General features: G+C 48.4%; 1 protein-coding gene across 2 annotated transcripts in view; it reads right to left on the minus strand.

Moving 5' to 3' along the window:
* LOC138201077 (cyclic AMP receptor-like protein A) overlaps window positions 1-15,159 on the minus strand; it is a 53,846-nt gene that overhangs the window by 23,029 nt on the left and 15,658 nt on the right. For both annotated transcript variants that reach the window (XM_069154204.1, XM_069154205.1), the window contains exons 9-11: window positions 10,623-10,701; window positions 7,788-7,835; window positions 2,833-2,915 (exon numbers count right to left, since the gene is read on the minus strand). In XM_069154204.1, coding sequence (XP_069010305.1) covers window positions 2,833-2,915; window positions 7,788-7,835; window positions 10,623-10,701 — 210 coding nt within the window. The remainder of the gene's footprint in view (window positions 1-2,832; window positions 2,916-7,787; window positions 7,836-10,622; window positions 10,702-15,159) is intronic.

Here is a 15,159-nt window from a genome sequence, read left to right on the forward strand (position 1 = left end):
ACACACACACACACACTCACACTCTCACACACTCTCACACACACACACACACACAAAGAGCTGAGAGAGACTCAAGTTGGAGAGAGCGAGAGAATGAAGGCGAAAGAGAAAGGGAGGAGAAGGAGGAGGCATAAGTGTGAAGGTGTGAGTGTCTGGTGCTACTTTTGTGTTGCCAAATGAGGGCAAGTGAATGTGTGAGGGAGAGCGAGCGAGCGAGCGAGCGAGCGAGAGAGAGAGAGAGAGAGAGAGAGAGAGAGAGAGAGAGAGATGTGTAGGTAATATGATGTATAATGACTTGTCCATGCCTGTGTGTGCAAGCGCAGGCGAGGAAAAGTAGGAGCGTTTTCCCATTTCAATTCGCAACAGCTGGTGTCGAATTAACACATTTACCAGTGTGCATTTGGAACAGATTAAAATTGCGTGTGGCGTGTGAGCGTGTGTTTGTGTGTGTGCGTCTTTATGTGTGTGTGTGTGTGTGGCAGCAGATGAGGGCCAAAACAAGAGTGTGTTTGTGTGTGGGAGTGTCTGTGTATTAACGCAATGGATCAGGGCTAGGGAGAAATGGCACAGGGGGAGAGGGAGAGGGGGGGGGGGCGCAGAGCGAGGGAACGAGGAGAGAGAGAGAGAGAGAGAGAGAGAGAGAGAGAGAGAGCGAGCTCTACCCAACGGCTTTAGCTGCTGCCCTGGGCCGTCTCTCTAAGCCCTGTTTAGGAGGCTTTGGAGCTCAGATAGAAATAATCCCCCACTCAGACACACACACACACACACACACACTAGGCATGCACACACAAAATAAAGGCACGCGCACACACACACACACACACACACACACACACACACACACACACACACACACACACACACACGCGCCGCGCGCGCAAGTGCTCATCGGCAGACGTAGAGAAGCACACACTCCAGTTGAGGCGACAAACAAGTGCACACACATACGTACACACACACACACACACACACACACACACACACACACACACACACACACACACACACACACACACACACACACACGCAACGAGCAGAGACAGCACATTCGCCTCGACACGAAACCAACCACCCACCTACACACATGCACGCGAGCACACACACACTTATATACAGCGAAACACGCACCGAGGCTGTCTGCCGTGCAGAAGCAGAGCACAGCGACATCGGCACGGCACCGTGACAAACACTTTACACACTCCAGCACTCAGCAGAGGGGAGGGAAGGAAGGAGGGAGAGATGGAGAAAGAGGGGAGGAGGCGGAGGAGGATATGAGCCGCCGTGTGGGGGGGGGGGAGTAGGGGGAGGAAGGGACAGGGAGGGGAGGGGAGGCTAACAAATTAATAGGAGCCGGAGATATATACAGCCAGCGCTGCTGAACGGGGGAGGAGGGGGAGGAGGAGGAGGAGGTGGAGGACGACGAGAGAGCAATTCATTCCCGTTTTCTCCTCGTTCGCTCTCTGGAGAAAGGCAGAGCGGAGACGAGCGAGAGCGTATTTGCTCAAGAGAGGGAGAGGGAGCGAGGGCGAGCGAGAGAGAGAGAGAGAGAGAGGGAGGGAGGGAGGGAGGGCGAGAGAGAGAGAGAGAGAGAGAGAGGGAGGGAGGGAGGGCGAGAGAGAGAGAGAGAGAGAGAGAGAGGGCGAGCGAGCGAGAGAGAGAGAGGGAGGGAGCGAGGGCGAGCGAGCGAGTGAGCGAGAGAGAGAGAGAGAGAGAGAGGGCTTTGTATGGCTGAGCAGAGGAAAAGTGGAGGAGGAGGAGGAGGGGGGTGACATTAAAAACACAAGCGGAAAGATGGAGAGCCCGAGCAAGGAAGAGGGAAAATAAGGGGGGGGGGTTATAACAAAGACATGTTGAGTGTAAAAGCAGGAGAGAGGAAGAGAAAGTGGCATTAAGGGAGGAAGAGGAGGGAGTAAAGAGATGGAGTGCGGGAGAGGAAGGTGGTTTGGGGTGAGGGCAGGATGCAGTTTGTCATCTTCATCAGCCGACAGCCGTGGCAGGGGAGGTGGTGGTGGTGGGGGGGGGGGGGGGGCGAGCAGGGAGAGGGGCCACTGGGATGGATGGAGAGGTGAATGGGGGGGAAGGGGAAGGGTATTGGGTTGAGAGGAGGAGGAGGAGGAGGAGGAGGAGGGGGGATGGGCAGTGTTTGAGTGGAACCTTTGAAAGACGTTGACCCTGTAATTGACCTGTGTCTCCGCCTACATCTCCGTGGCGACAAGCAGAGCCGCTGCCGCTAATCACTTAGTAACCCTGACCTGTCAATCACACCGGGTTCCGTGTGGAGGGGTGGGAGGGGAGGAGGGGAGGGGAGGGGAGGGAGGCAGGGAGGGAGGCAGGGAGGGAGGGAGGGAGCAGCGGCAAATGAAAGACCGAAGGAGAGGCAGAGAGGGGGAGGAAGGGAAGGAGTAATAACGGCGCCGGGGTTATCATTTACTGGACCACCCGCCTCCTCCCGCCAACCCTCAGCCGATGAAGCCCTGGTTTTATAAAAGCCAATAAAATGCTCTATAGCCTACCTCCATCTCTCTCTCTCTCTCTCTCTCTCTCTCTCTCTCACACACACACACACACACACACACACACACACGCGCACACAATCTCCTTTAGTGTTCGCACTGCTACAGAGGGAGCAAAGCTTTCTGAGAGTTCAGATAAGAGGAAGCACGAGTGAGGAGGACGGAGGACGGGGGACGGCTGAGGTCGGAGCCGAGATAAGATAGCAGAGCGAAACATATAAAACAATGGAGCGCAAAGTTTATGCGCCGCACAGGTGTGTGTGTGTGTGCGTGTGTGTGTGTGCGTGCGTGTGTGTGTGTGTGTGTGTGTCCGCGTTACCTGTTGATGAGGGGGAACATGGACACCAGCAGGTAAACGGAGGGATACCACTTCAGCGGCTTGATCTCCTCGGCCAGGGAAACCTGGGGAGAGAGGAAACAAGAGCGCTGACCCGCGTGAGGAAACCGAACGCTCGTCTTAACAATCTCGTCTTGTCCTCAGATTTCACACACGGAGCCGGTGTCTTAACGGGGAAGATCAGAGCACCGAGGCAAACAACAAAGGCCAATTAAAACCTAATAAAATATTAACCTGCTGATAATACGCAATTTCCACACAGTTATGAGAGGAAACGGGGATTCCAATTAAACTAGAGGCTAATACTTTGCAGTAATGTGAAGGGGATGAATCCAATATCTCGTGGACAAGCAGACATGCAGGCAGGAAGGCAGCCGCAGCAGCGAAAAGTCGAGGGGGGGGGGGGGGGGGGAAGAGGGGGAAGGAGGGGGGGGGGGAGCCTAGCGGTGGAGAGCTTTTACAAGCCGTTATCTAATTCCCGGGAGAGGAGGACTCTTGCGTCCGGAAAAGGCTGAGAAGCGCGGCCCCTGGATCGATTTTCTGCGCTGTGCTGTTTTTTTTTTCTCTCCCCCCCCCCCCTCCACCCTCCCTCCCCTCCTCCTCCTCCTCCTCTTCCCCCTCCTCCTTCTCCTCCAGGCTAGGACGCCGAAGCCGAGCCAGCGCAAAGCCTCCCCTCCCTTTCTCTCCGTCTCTCACACACACACACACACACACACACACACACACAGTCGGAGCCAGGAGGCAGGCCCACAAGCTCTGGTCTCTACCCCCACATGCTGGAAATTAATTACTCACCAGAAAGACCCCGAGGCGTGCAAGCTCTAACGCAGGCATTTTAAACAATTCAAATGAAAATCCGGTGGTATTTTATCTTATACGTGTGTGTGTGTGTGTGTGTGTGTGTGTGTGTGTGTGTGTGTGTGTGTGTGTTTGTGTGCTGAGTATTAGAGCCAACATCCCACCGTGTAATGAACGCTGGCTGAATGCGATCAACTGAACGCAGCCCAGAGTATTTCCACATCACCGTCTATGACAACATAACCCAAAGGCAAACATTGAGCTAAGTCTTATTAGCATGTTTTTATGGGAAACTGTGACATCACTGGCCATGTCAAGATCTGCCTATTGTCATCTCAAGCGTGTGTGTGTGTGTGTGTGTGTGTGTGTGTGTGTGTGTGAGAGAGAGAGAGAGTGTGTGTGTGTGTGTACCAGGAGGAATATTTCATTGGGAAAGAGGAAAATGGGCAAACCAGGAGCCTGAAGGATGCTCTGTGGAAAAGGAGATTTGTGGGTGTATGAGGCCGTGTGCGTGTATTTTTGTTAGAAAAACATAAAAATAAAAAAAAAGAGGAAGGAGGATTCCAGAAAGAGGCTTTAAACAAAATAAACAAAAAATAATAAAAAAAAAAGACTGGATGGAGCCGAGTAATCGCAGATCAAATTTAGGTGAGTTGTAGAGACAGGCATTTCAGGAATTTCAGAGCGCAAAAAAAAAAAGACAGGATGTAGAACGGCGGAGGAGGTGGAGGAGTGCGGGTAAAGTGCCTCGTGTTTTTAATCACAGTCCTCCGGTGTCAGAGGCCCCGGCGCTGCTCGGGAAGCAGAGGGGAATGAAACCGTAATTATGTGGAGCGGGCGCAGCGGTCCCAACGTTAATGACACACGCTAGATTACAGACAGTTATCGAGAGCGACTCGTCCCCTCCGCCGCCGCCACCCACAGCTCGCGTCCTCGCACGCCGCTCGTCTCAGAAAAAGCCTCCTCTAAAAATAACGGCATCAGGTTCGCTAAAGGCGCTACGGCATCAAAGTCAAGGACTTTTCAAGGAGTTTTTTTTTTTTTTTTTTGAGGAGGGGGGGTGAAATGAAATTCAGGGACTAATAATGATCAAAAATGTTACAATGCCATGTTTTTCCACGAAGTGCTGCACTCGACGTTGCAGCAGGCGGCATCTGCCGCCGTATGACACAAATATCAACGTTGTCGTGATGCGACGCGTGGATGCTTTTAAAAAAAAGAGGTGGTTCAGAGAGCGTGCCGGTTATACGTTCACGTTTTCACAACTTTTGATCGAAACTTTGAAGCCGACGTGGAACAGGAGGGCTGACAGCGCTTCCGGAAAATGTCAACAATTCAAACATCCACAACTACTAAACACCTCCCTTTGCCAACGACTTAAATGCTATTCTAACTGAAACAAATTATTCTCAAATATTTTCAAAATAATTGAACGGCCTAATTTTTTTTATTTTTTTTTTAAATGTACAAACAAAGGTTTCGAGGTTCAGCTTGAATTGCTGTTGAAAGGCGTCGTTGGTCGTCTAGCAGCTAAAGAAAGTAGCTGGCGAAGATCTCTGGGTGAGACGAACCCCGGCTGTCCTTGACGCTTCGTCATACTAACTTCCTCGGTTAGTGTCATATGAAAAAACAATTACGTTGATGAATGAGGACGTCGCCGCAGATACACAGGGCTGCAAATGCAGGATCGCGTACGCGTATGCAGACAAATCGCATTGTTGCTCCGGGCGGAGCTCGTGTAGATCGGTGAACAAACGCCCTGAGAAGGTAACGAACAAGCGGCTGGCTGTTTGCTCAGCCAGTTTTGTTGCTACCCGACGGGACTGAGCTGCTGTGTGAGCAGTTGTGCAAATGTGTTTCAAGGTGTGAGCGCGCGCGCGCGCGCGCGCCCCGTGTGTGTGTGTGTGTGTGTGTGTGTGTGTGTGTGTGTGCGTGGGATGACTTAAAAACCCTTCTTCCAAATATCCTCTCGTTGACCTACGCTGCTGCTGCGAGACCTTGTGGCGCTCCAGACAAACAAATCGCTCAAGACACACACAGATGGGTCACAACCATGTGACTTACGGCCCTGATAACTGCCAACACAAGTTATGTACGTCATCACTCCAGCCGGATACACACACACACACACACACACACACACACACACACACACACGCTCGTGAGAGAGGGAGGGAAAGAGGGAGGGAAAGAGGGAGGGAAAGAGGGAGGGAGGGAAGGAGGGGGATGGTGCCAGGCTGAGTCAGAGAGAGAGAGGAAAAAAAAAAAAAAAAAAGAGATCAAGAATGGCAAACTCTGGAAGCGACATGTGTGAGCAACTAACATGAGGAGTGAGTGTGTGTGTGTGTGTGTGTGTGTGTGTGTGTGTGTGTGTGTGTGTGTGTGTGTGTGCGTGCGCGTGTGTCAGTAACAGAGAACATGTGAGGCGCAGGAGGAGGGAGATGTGGCGAAATGAATGGAAATCACCAGAGCCAGCGGTCTTCAGACACCCAGCAGGAATCGCTTTCTCTAGTTTACACCTGCTGCTGCGCACGCACACGCACACACACACACACACACACACACACACACACACACACACACACACACACGAGACACACACACACACACACACACACACACACACACACACACACACACACACACACACACACACACACGAGACACACACACACTCACACATGCATGAACCGGAGCTCGCCGGCTTGGCAAGCACAATCTGCGAGGCTGTTGTTGTTGTTTTAAAGCATCGCAGCGCGTGCATAAACTCTCATAAATATTCATGCCCATGAACCTGGCTTGCTGCTTTATTCATGCTGGGTATGAGTACAAGAGTGAGAGAGACGGAGCGGTGGGGGGGGTGGGGGCGATGGAGAGAGAGAGAGAGAGAGAGAGAGAGACAGGGCAGAAAAAAAAAAAAAAAAGAGAGAGTGCAAAGTGAGAGGCAGGGAGAAAAACAGATGGAAATGAGGAGCGCGACTGGGAAAGAGGAAAACGAGGAAAGAGAGAGGGTGATAGAAAACCACTGCTGACTTATTTACACTCTGTGCTACACATAGCAATTAGCCCACATGAAGAGTGTGCACGTCGCTGCCACACCTTCACGCACACACATGACACTGGTGAGGGTTACGCCAGTTCAGCGTGCAGTAATTATGTCTGCCACTTAGGGGCAGCATCTACATAACCTTAACCCTAACCTGCCCTTCACACCTCAGCAGCAGGAGGAAGAGGAGGAGGAGGGGGAGGAGGAGGAGGATGAGGCTGGTGGGGGGTGGGGGGCGGAGGAAACAAACACAGGCCTGCGAAGGATTGCTGCCATTAGCTTCTTAACTTCGCATTCGTCCAACCGTTTCACTGACGACCTTTTCTTTCAGCGCTCTGTGGCTTCATGATTTGGTGTTTGAATGCACAGAGAGGTGACGAGTTTAGCGTCTTGCTGGAGAACATTTGAATGAGAAGACGCAGCGTCTGTAGCCGGCGAACCTTTCAAACAGTCCCGGATAAGAGACCCTTTCGCGAACCAGCATCTTAAAGAAAGCGCTTTCCAATGTGGACTGAGCGGATGAGATCTTAATGCCTCCTGTACTCTGCACTGAACGCTTGTGATCCACTCTCACATAGGACAGATGTTGAACATGTGGCATTATCCCCCACATTTAAATATCGGTGCGTCTCCTGTTGCTCTGTTCAAATCCTTTGGATCCTCGTATTAACTGGCCATTGAGTCTTATCAAATAGTTCTGTCTTAACATAACCAACCCTGAAGTGTAAAATCAGTAGACTGCCTCGTTAGGATCAGCCAGACTAACTCTCCTAATTAATGTTCGTCTCCTCTCCTCATGTCCTCTTCCTTAATCTGATGTCGCTTGGCGTAAAATATTATTTACATCTCGCTCGTCCTTTCTTTTTGCTCCTCACGGTGTTAAAAATAAATCTGTGCATACATACATTTATATCTTCATGCACAAGCAAACACGCGCAGAGGAATAGAGTCAAGAGGTCAAATTGCTCCCTGCTGTGTTTGACACCTAGCGTGAAGGCAAGTTAATCCTACAGACACTCTAATCCTCACGCTGCATGCGTGCGTGTGCGTGTGTGTGTGTGTGTTGTAAAATGTGATGGCATTGGACCATTACCTTACGTCTCTCCCTCTCTGGGTTGAAGGTTCCCAACCATGACTGCATCTGTGCAGAAGAGACACAAAATGGAATAAAAAGGGTGAGGGCAATTATTTGGGAAAAAGTTTGCAGGGATTTCATCACTGTAATCAGATTCATCCTCGACGGGAGTGGCATTGTGCGCAGAGGGGCGGTACCTGCAGTGGCAAGTTGGAACAAATATCGCACCAATGCCAAAACCCTCCACCTTCTCACCCACCCTGGCAAAATTGCCCAATTCACACCAGAGTGCAGAGCTTAGAGGCATCGGGGAGCATTTAAACTGCTCCCACCATCTCACGAAATCTGATCAGCTTCAGTGCACACAATATGACAGAGGAAAAAGAAAACAAGGGTTGCGGGGAAAAAGGGAAAGAGATTTTTTTGTTTTGTTTTGTTGAAAAAGTGTTACAGAAAAGGGGATTTTTTTTTTTTTTTTTTTTTTTTTTTTTTAAATAGAGCAAACGTGGCAGATCTCAGATCTCGGCAAAGAACGTGGGAATACTTTTCGCTCTTCCTCTGCGTCCTCTCTCTGGGGAACGAAGGGAAAATGTCAACAGACGCGCGCTGCGAGAGACACACACACACACACACACACGACTAGGATTTCTAATGGTGGGACACAGAGTGGGGGGTGGTGGGGGGGGCATAGGAAGCCAGAAGGTTTATGTAACCCAAGACATCAGAGGCAAATCTCTGGAGGCTGGAGCTTCATACGCATGCACAAAAAGGCAGCATGAACAATATGCGCTAACAGCGCCTCTGTTCTGCTATTTATTAACTCAATGTTGCCATGGTTTCTCTGCGCTGACGTGATTGTCGTTGTAAATGTGTTTGTGACCGTGGTGTGTTTGTGCAGAGCGGTGGGGTGGGGGGGGGGAAGAGGGGGGGGTGGTGGTGGAAAGAAAAAACAGCCAGCCATCGGTCAGCAGACTCAACTTGTTCCACAGCAGCATTTTGCCGTCCAACCGAGCACCACTATCAATCAAAATCAACAAACCCTGATAATAAGTGGTGATATCATCCGGCTTCAGCCAGGTCTCCGGTGTGTGCGCCCGGCTTTTGATTCAATCTCTCTTAAGCCACGCCACCGAAAGGCTCGCAGTTCAGCTAGTTAAGTGTTGAGGCGTGAGGCTTAGAGGGGAAGGAGTGGGCATGTACAAATTGCATCCGTAAAACAAACACACCACCACGCTCCCAGGTCTCTCTGTGTGGCCTGAAATGACTCATTAGCTTTCAAATCCCTCTGGTTACCATGAGCTCACACAGTCACTCAGGACGTGTCCGTGTTTTTCTGATTAATCCCGGTGTAAATGGCTTGGACTTGGTAAACCCATGATCTCCGGAGTCATTTCACCTCCCCTTCTCCCTGTATCTGCCTAAGTGGAAAAACTTCTCCGTCCAGCTAACATCCCACCTCTCTTCACTCAGCCTGCTTTTCTTTATCCTTTTCTCCGTTGCGTCGCCACCTACCCTGCTTTCAAAGCTTTTGAAATTCTTTCAAGTGAGACAGCCTGCAGCTGAAAAGAGATAAGGCTTGAGCTCTTCATAAATATGATAGAGAAAGCAAAACGGTAGAGTGAAGAGGGAGGGGGGGGAGGGAGGGGAGACATGGAGGGGGAAAGAGAAAATGAGTGGGAACAGAGACAGACGGAGCAGGGAAAAAAAAAAAAAAAAAAGGAAGGAAAAAGAGATTGAAAGTAAGGAAGGTGGGAAACGGAGATACAGAGGCGGGAGGAAGAGGGAGAGATAGCCGAGTGCTGTGAGCTGAATGAGTGATGAGATGCAGGTTGAAGACCAGCTACATTCATTCATTCTCTTTATCACAGTCATGATAAAGAGCTGTGTAGTCTCCTCTGCTTCCCCTGTCCCTCCGCTACCTGCTGTCTGTCTCTGTTCTCGTCGTCTTTCTGCAGCCCGGCTATCTGCGAAATCTTTCTCACTCCCCCGTCCAAACAAAGAACGCTAACGTTCGCGATGGCGCTTCATTGTGAGTCTGATGAGGCTCTGGCCTCATTCTCCTTTACTCTCGTTTTTGTATTTGAAGATTCACATCAGAAGCCCACACACATATTGTTTGCGGCATAAGGTCTGCCAGCGCTGTGGCACTACGGTCGCAGCGTGTGGTGTCGTCACTTCAAGGAAATGGCAGCTATGTGAACTTCGTGGAATCCTGCCTCTCGGTTTCTGCTGCGCCCTTCCAGACGAAAAGCAACACAAAACTACACGAGGCGGCGTGGAGAGCGCATCAACTACATCAATTAATCAACTCGTTATCGACACAATCTGACCGATCTCATTATAAAATGTTGAAAAATATGCTGATCACGTGCGTACAGAAAGCCGACAGTGAGCGCTTCGAATAGCTTCTTTGTCCAAAAACCCAAAGTAGTCAATAAACCTCCCATTTCAGGAGGTGGACCAAATAAATGCTGGACATTTAACATAATTAATAAATTAGAGCCATTACATACAGAGTTATAATTAGACTTTGTGGCCTCTGTGTGGGTTAAAAAAAACAAAACAAAAAAAACCCTCGTAAGCACATACACACATGTGCATGTTTAATTTAGAATCTCATTACAGCGAGATGCCATGGCGACATCCTCAATCGGGTTGTTTGGTCCAACCCAAAAAAAAACTAGAGCATTTTATATTCAGTCATATAAAACAGAAAAAAAATAGGACCACACACACACACACACACACAAACACACAATTCTACAGTCAAAAAATCAGATGAGACAAATAATTTGCAGCTTTAAAAATTATTAAGATTCTGCATCTTCCATTGGACGCATGTTGACCACTCACTCTCTCATTGGCCACACAGATGATCCTGGCGTAGCAGCAGATCATCAGGAAGATGAGGCTGAAAAGCGGCACGTACCATCTGCAAAGCACAGACACAATCCATCGGTTAGAAAAGTCAAGATGAGCAACGTTATTACAACATCATATCTGCCGTTTTGTTCTGGGGTGGTTGATTTATTTTGGCTTCCTTGTTGTGTTTCAGAAGGAAAAAATAGGTTTGGAGTACACTTCAGGCCAAAGGGAAAATCAATGCTATCACATGAAAAATATTTAAAGAAAAAAAAAAAATATATATCCAGACAGGATTTCATTTCATTTCTGATGCACAGGTGCAGTTTAAATATAGAGATAGAAACAGACAGTGAGGTTTGACTGTCAATTTAGAAACATTTTCATCAGTATTTATGCTTGCCACGGGGTCTTACAATGCAAAGCAGTTCAAAAGTCTAAAAGCAAGCTGGCTCACATCTACTGATCCCAAACTGCAAGAAATAGCACCTGTAGGACCAGCTAATCCCACCAACGTGTTCTGGACTTTTCCCCCCCGACTCATCTCCATTTAGGAAATCTGTCTTTGACTGACTCGCATCTACGAACATCCAACCCTCACCCTTAGTTGGGAGTCCTAAACACTGATTACGCACTGCAGCCCTATTTCATTATCATTTGTTAAATTAAGAGAAAATCAAACATTTTCTTTCGTGACTTTAGCGTTACATTTCCTAGAGCATGTCAGGTCCATTTAGCGAGACGCTGTCCCCATTGGCTGAGCGCTGCCCCTGTCCAGCACCAACATCCTGCCACCCCTAGCCGACTCCTGTTGCCTGAACGCTGGCAGCACACAGTGTGTCTCGTAATGTTAGTGTCTCTACCATGCCTTGTATTTTGGATGCATTTATACGCTCTGTTTTTGTTTCCTTTTTTGTTTTCCGTCTTGGGAGTATACAGTTGCATCGCCCTCTTACATCTGCCAATCATTACCAGATTCTACAAAAGGCTGTGTTGTATTTTTATGTATTCAAGCAAAGGTTTGTGTCTGTGTTAGGGGTGAGGGTCAGTGGATGTTTCACTTAAAGTCACTGTAATTCATCCTTTACCGTACCGTTCTACACAGTTTGCAACGAGCTGCGAAAGAAAGTGAAGCACTGAGCAGCTAAAACGGCGTTTTTTTTATTTAAGGAGACCAAACAAGAGCAAATAGAGAGGTAATATTTGTTGTAGCCGGAGGCACGACTCTGATTATAATCTAGCTCCCAAACAAAGAGATCGCAAATAAGATGCTGTTTGCTAACAAGTTGGCTAAGTCAACTGAAAAGGTGATGATGCTGTGTACATAACTTGTTGAGGTGACATTGTTTTGCTGGCTGACACTGAACGTCATTATTCTATATAGCTGAAACCTAGAGGACAGTAAGTAGAGTAAGTAAACAGATAAGTGGAAAAGACCTGACTAAGCACCTGTGGACCTTTAGGCACATGGTTTCAGTGGGTCGAGAGGCAGGCAGAGACTCAAAGATTAAGTCAGCAGAGTCGCAATACCGGAAATGCATAGCGTTCCTCTGTGATTAAGGGTTGCCAATCAAGGGAGGCATGGGAGACTATTATGACAGGTATTTCTGAGCCGATGAAAGACAGCGAGACGAGCGAGGGAAATGAGGTGATGGCTTTGTTGGAATGGCAGCCTTGTGTTATGCAACCTCTTGGGAGGTGATGTAAGCTCCGAGGAGTTTCAACCTCTCCCCGTAATCACAAAACAGGGCTTTGTCTCGCTTTGATAGACAGGTTCCTGGCCACCGCGTCTCTGTTCAGCCCGAGTAACTATGGAGAAGTCACAACCTGAGCTCCGCGACACCAAAGTCCTGCCGAACACCTGGCAAAAGCAAAACGAACCTATGTGATGAACACATGGAAGAGTGAAGAGGAAGGCCTTCGAGGGTAATTGTAGCACTAATCATGATTCAGAAGCAAAACATTCAACTGACCTTTAAAAATAAGGACAGACTCTGAATCTGTCTGCGTCCGTTAAATACATGGACACGCACTTTCAAAAGAAAATAGATTGGAAATAAAAAATGTCTCGCGCCATGCTTGAAAAGCCCTTGGCATGTGCGCTAAAAACTGCGTCTTTTAGAAGTATCTCAGACGGCAAATACTAGGTCCTTGGCCTAATTTAAACTTGCCCATGCTTGTCTTCCACGCCTGAGGACTAAAAGAAACTCACTGAGCATTATCAAATTAAACCTTTTATTGGCAAGGGAAGCTGAGGTGGTAGGCGTTTGCTTCAGTGCAGGAAACAGGGACAGGCTGCTTTATACAGCATATGTAGCACGTCTTGTAGGGGACATCAACATACACAGGATGCTCTCTCTCTTTGAACGTACGTGTGTGTGTGTGTGTGTGTGGGTGTGTGTGTGTGTGTGTGTGTGTGTGTGTGGGTGTGTGTGTGTGTGTGTGTGTGTGTGTGTGTGCGTGCGTCCACGCAGGTTCAATAATGGCATGGGACAATGATGAAAGCGTTTCAGGGGAGACCTGTGCGAGCGTCACCTCAGTGTGATTTAATAACCCGCTCTCCGGAATAAACAGCGTCCAATTACGCCAGCGCACGTCCCGTTAATGATGGAAAGACGAGCTGGGGGGTGGGCGGCTGGCGGAGAGGGGAAAGGAGGGGGTGGCCTTTTTAACGATAGTGTGGGGGGCTGTGAGGAGGAGAGAATGACGGGCGGCAGCTACAAAGTGCTCTAATTAGCATGATAATGATCTGCCATTAGAGTCCGCTGTGCTCTACAGCTGAGCACTACCCGGAGAGAGAGAGAGGGAGAGAGAGGGAGAGAGAGAGGGAGAGCGAGCGAGCGAGCGAGCGAGAGACAAGACGGAGGGAGAGAAAAGATTCAGAGTGGGGCCGGGGATGATAGAAGTGAGGATGCAAAGGTGGATGGATGAAGGCGAATTATGGCTCGGGACCAGAAAGAGCAGAAATAAGAAAGAAGCTTTGGGTGATTAAAAGACATTGAGAGGGATAAGGTCACAGTGGAAATGAAAGGAACAGAAAGGAGCCCAGCAGATCTACCAGGGAGGGATGGCTAGAAATACAGATAACCACGGCGGGGTTTTGAGAGGACAACAGTGAGCAAGAACGGATAGCCTGAAAGTGGCAGAAAGAAAGATCATCGCAGACGTGCACAAATTCAATCACTCGGCCTTAGCCTGGCCTTCCCTCCAGTAGCGCTCTTGGAGTGAAGAATGAGGGCTGGATGAAAGAAGCCTTAATTGAAGTGCTTGGTGGAAGATGAGAGCAGGGTAGGAGGCCCGTCAGGTTAGTGCTCAGCTGCGGCCGTTAACTCTGACCCAGAAGATCCTACCGCAGAGCGGAAGATCACGATGTACCTGTTAAACCACTCACACCGGGAAGGACAACCTGAGACAGGGAGAGGGAGCGGCACGAAGACAGGAATGAGGAGCAAAGTGTGTGGGGCGGAGGTTGCGTGTCACTAAATCCACTAATGCATAGGTCCAATAGAAACAATTCTACAGGCTCTATTTTATCAACCAAAGGAGCTTTCGCTAGTTTAATGGTGGATAATCTGAGCGTAAAATAAGGTATCGTACCGGGTTGTACTTTTAATCCAATTTAATCAAAAGTGTGTTTTTGGGGCGTGACGTAAAAATACAAAGGGAAAATGAAAAAGCTCGGAGATTGCTCCCGTTTCGCGCAGCACCGTGAAAAGGGAGGAAGGAAAACTACAACCATTCGTGAGTAAGTATTCGACATCAGCACCTGAGTCACACCTGTTTTTATGAGTACTGGTATACTGGTATGTGCGTGTTTCAGAAAATTCATGCTAACATGTAACAATGGTAAATGTCTGTTGTTTAGCAGGTTTAATGTTTTCCATATTACAATTTTAAAGTGATTGTGTGCTAATTAGCACGAAACACACTGATCACTTTTTTTTTTTTTTTTTTTTATTTTCGATCTTTGGTTAGTTCTATTGGACAAATAGAAATTTTGACCTTGGAATGGAAATTCATCGAATAGTTAAGTCATGAGTAATGATGGGATAAGATTTTAGAGTATTCGTTCAAATCTAAAAACATCTCAATATATGCGACTATCGTTATCCCTTATTTCCCGTTTTTTTTACCAGCGCCTGTTTGTAATGCGTTACTCCTGTCAGAAGGTGGCAGTAAAGCGCCTAAAAAATAAAATTAAAAAAAAAAACACCATCAAACAACATAAAGAGAAGAAGAACATGTTGCTACCAGGATCCGGAGCGTTGTCAGGCAAAACTGGGTGACGCTGTGTGTTTATATTCCACGGTGCGAACAGGAGAAACACGCGGAGACCAAAAAAGACTAAAGGTTTTCGCGTGGTGCTTCTTCAAAACATAAAGCGAAGCACCGACGAGCAACAGTCCATCCGCTGATCAATAAAGTGTAGTGAGTTTGATGTTAGGCGAATAGTCAAATAATAATAGAATATTTCAGAGCAAATTTGGAATATTTTTCGCTCGAAATGCCGAACTCTATTCACGAGCTC

This window comes from Embiotoca jacksoni, unplaced genomic scaffold (assembly GCF_022577435.1).
Source record: "Embiotoca jacksoni isolate LCO1_2020_lvr unplaced genomic scaffold, fEmbJac1.0.p SCAF_2, whole genome shotgun sequence".
Taxonomy (NCBI): domain Eukaryota; kingdom Metazoa; phylum Chordata; class Actinopteri; family Embiotocidae; genus Embiotoca; species Embiotoca jacksoni.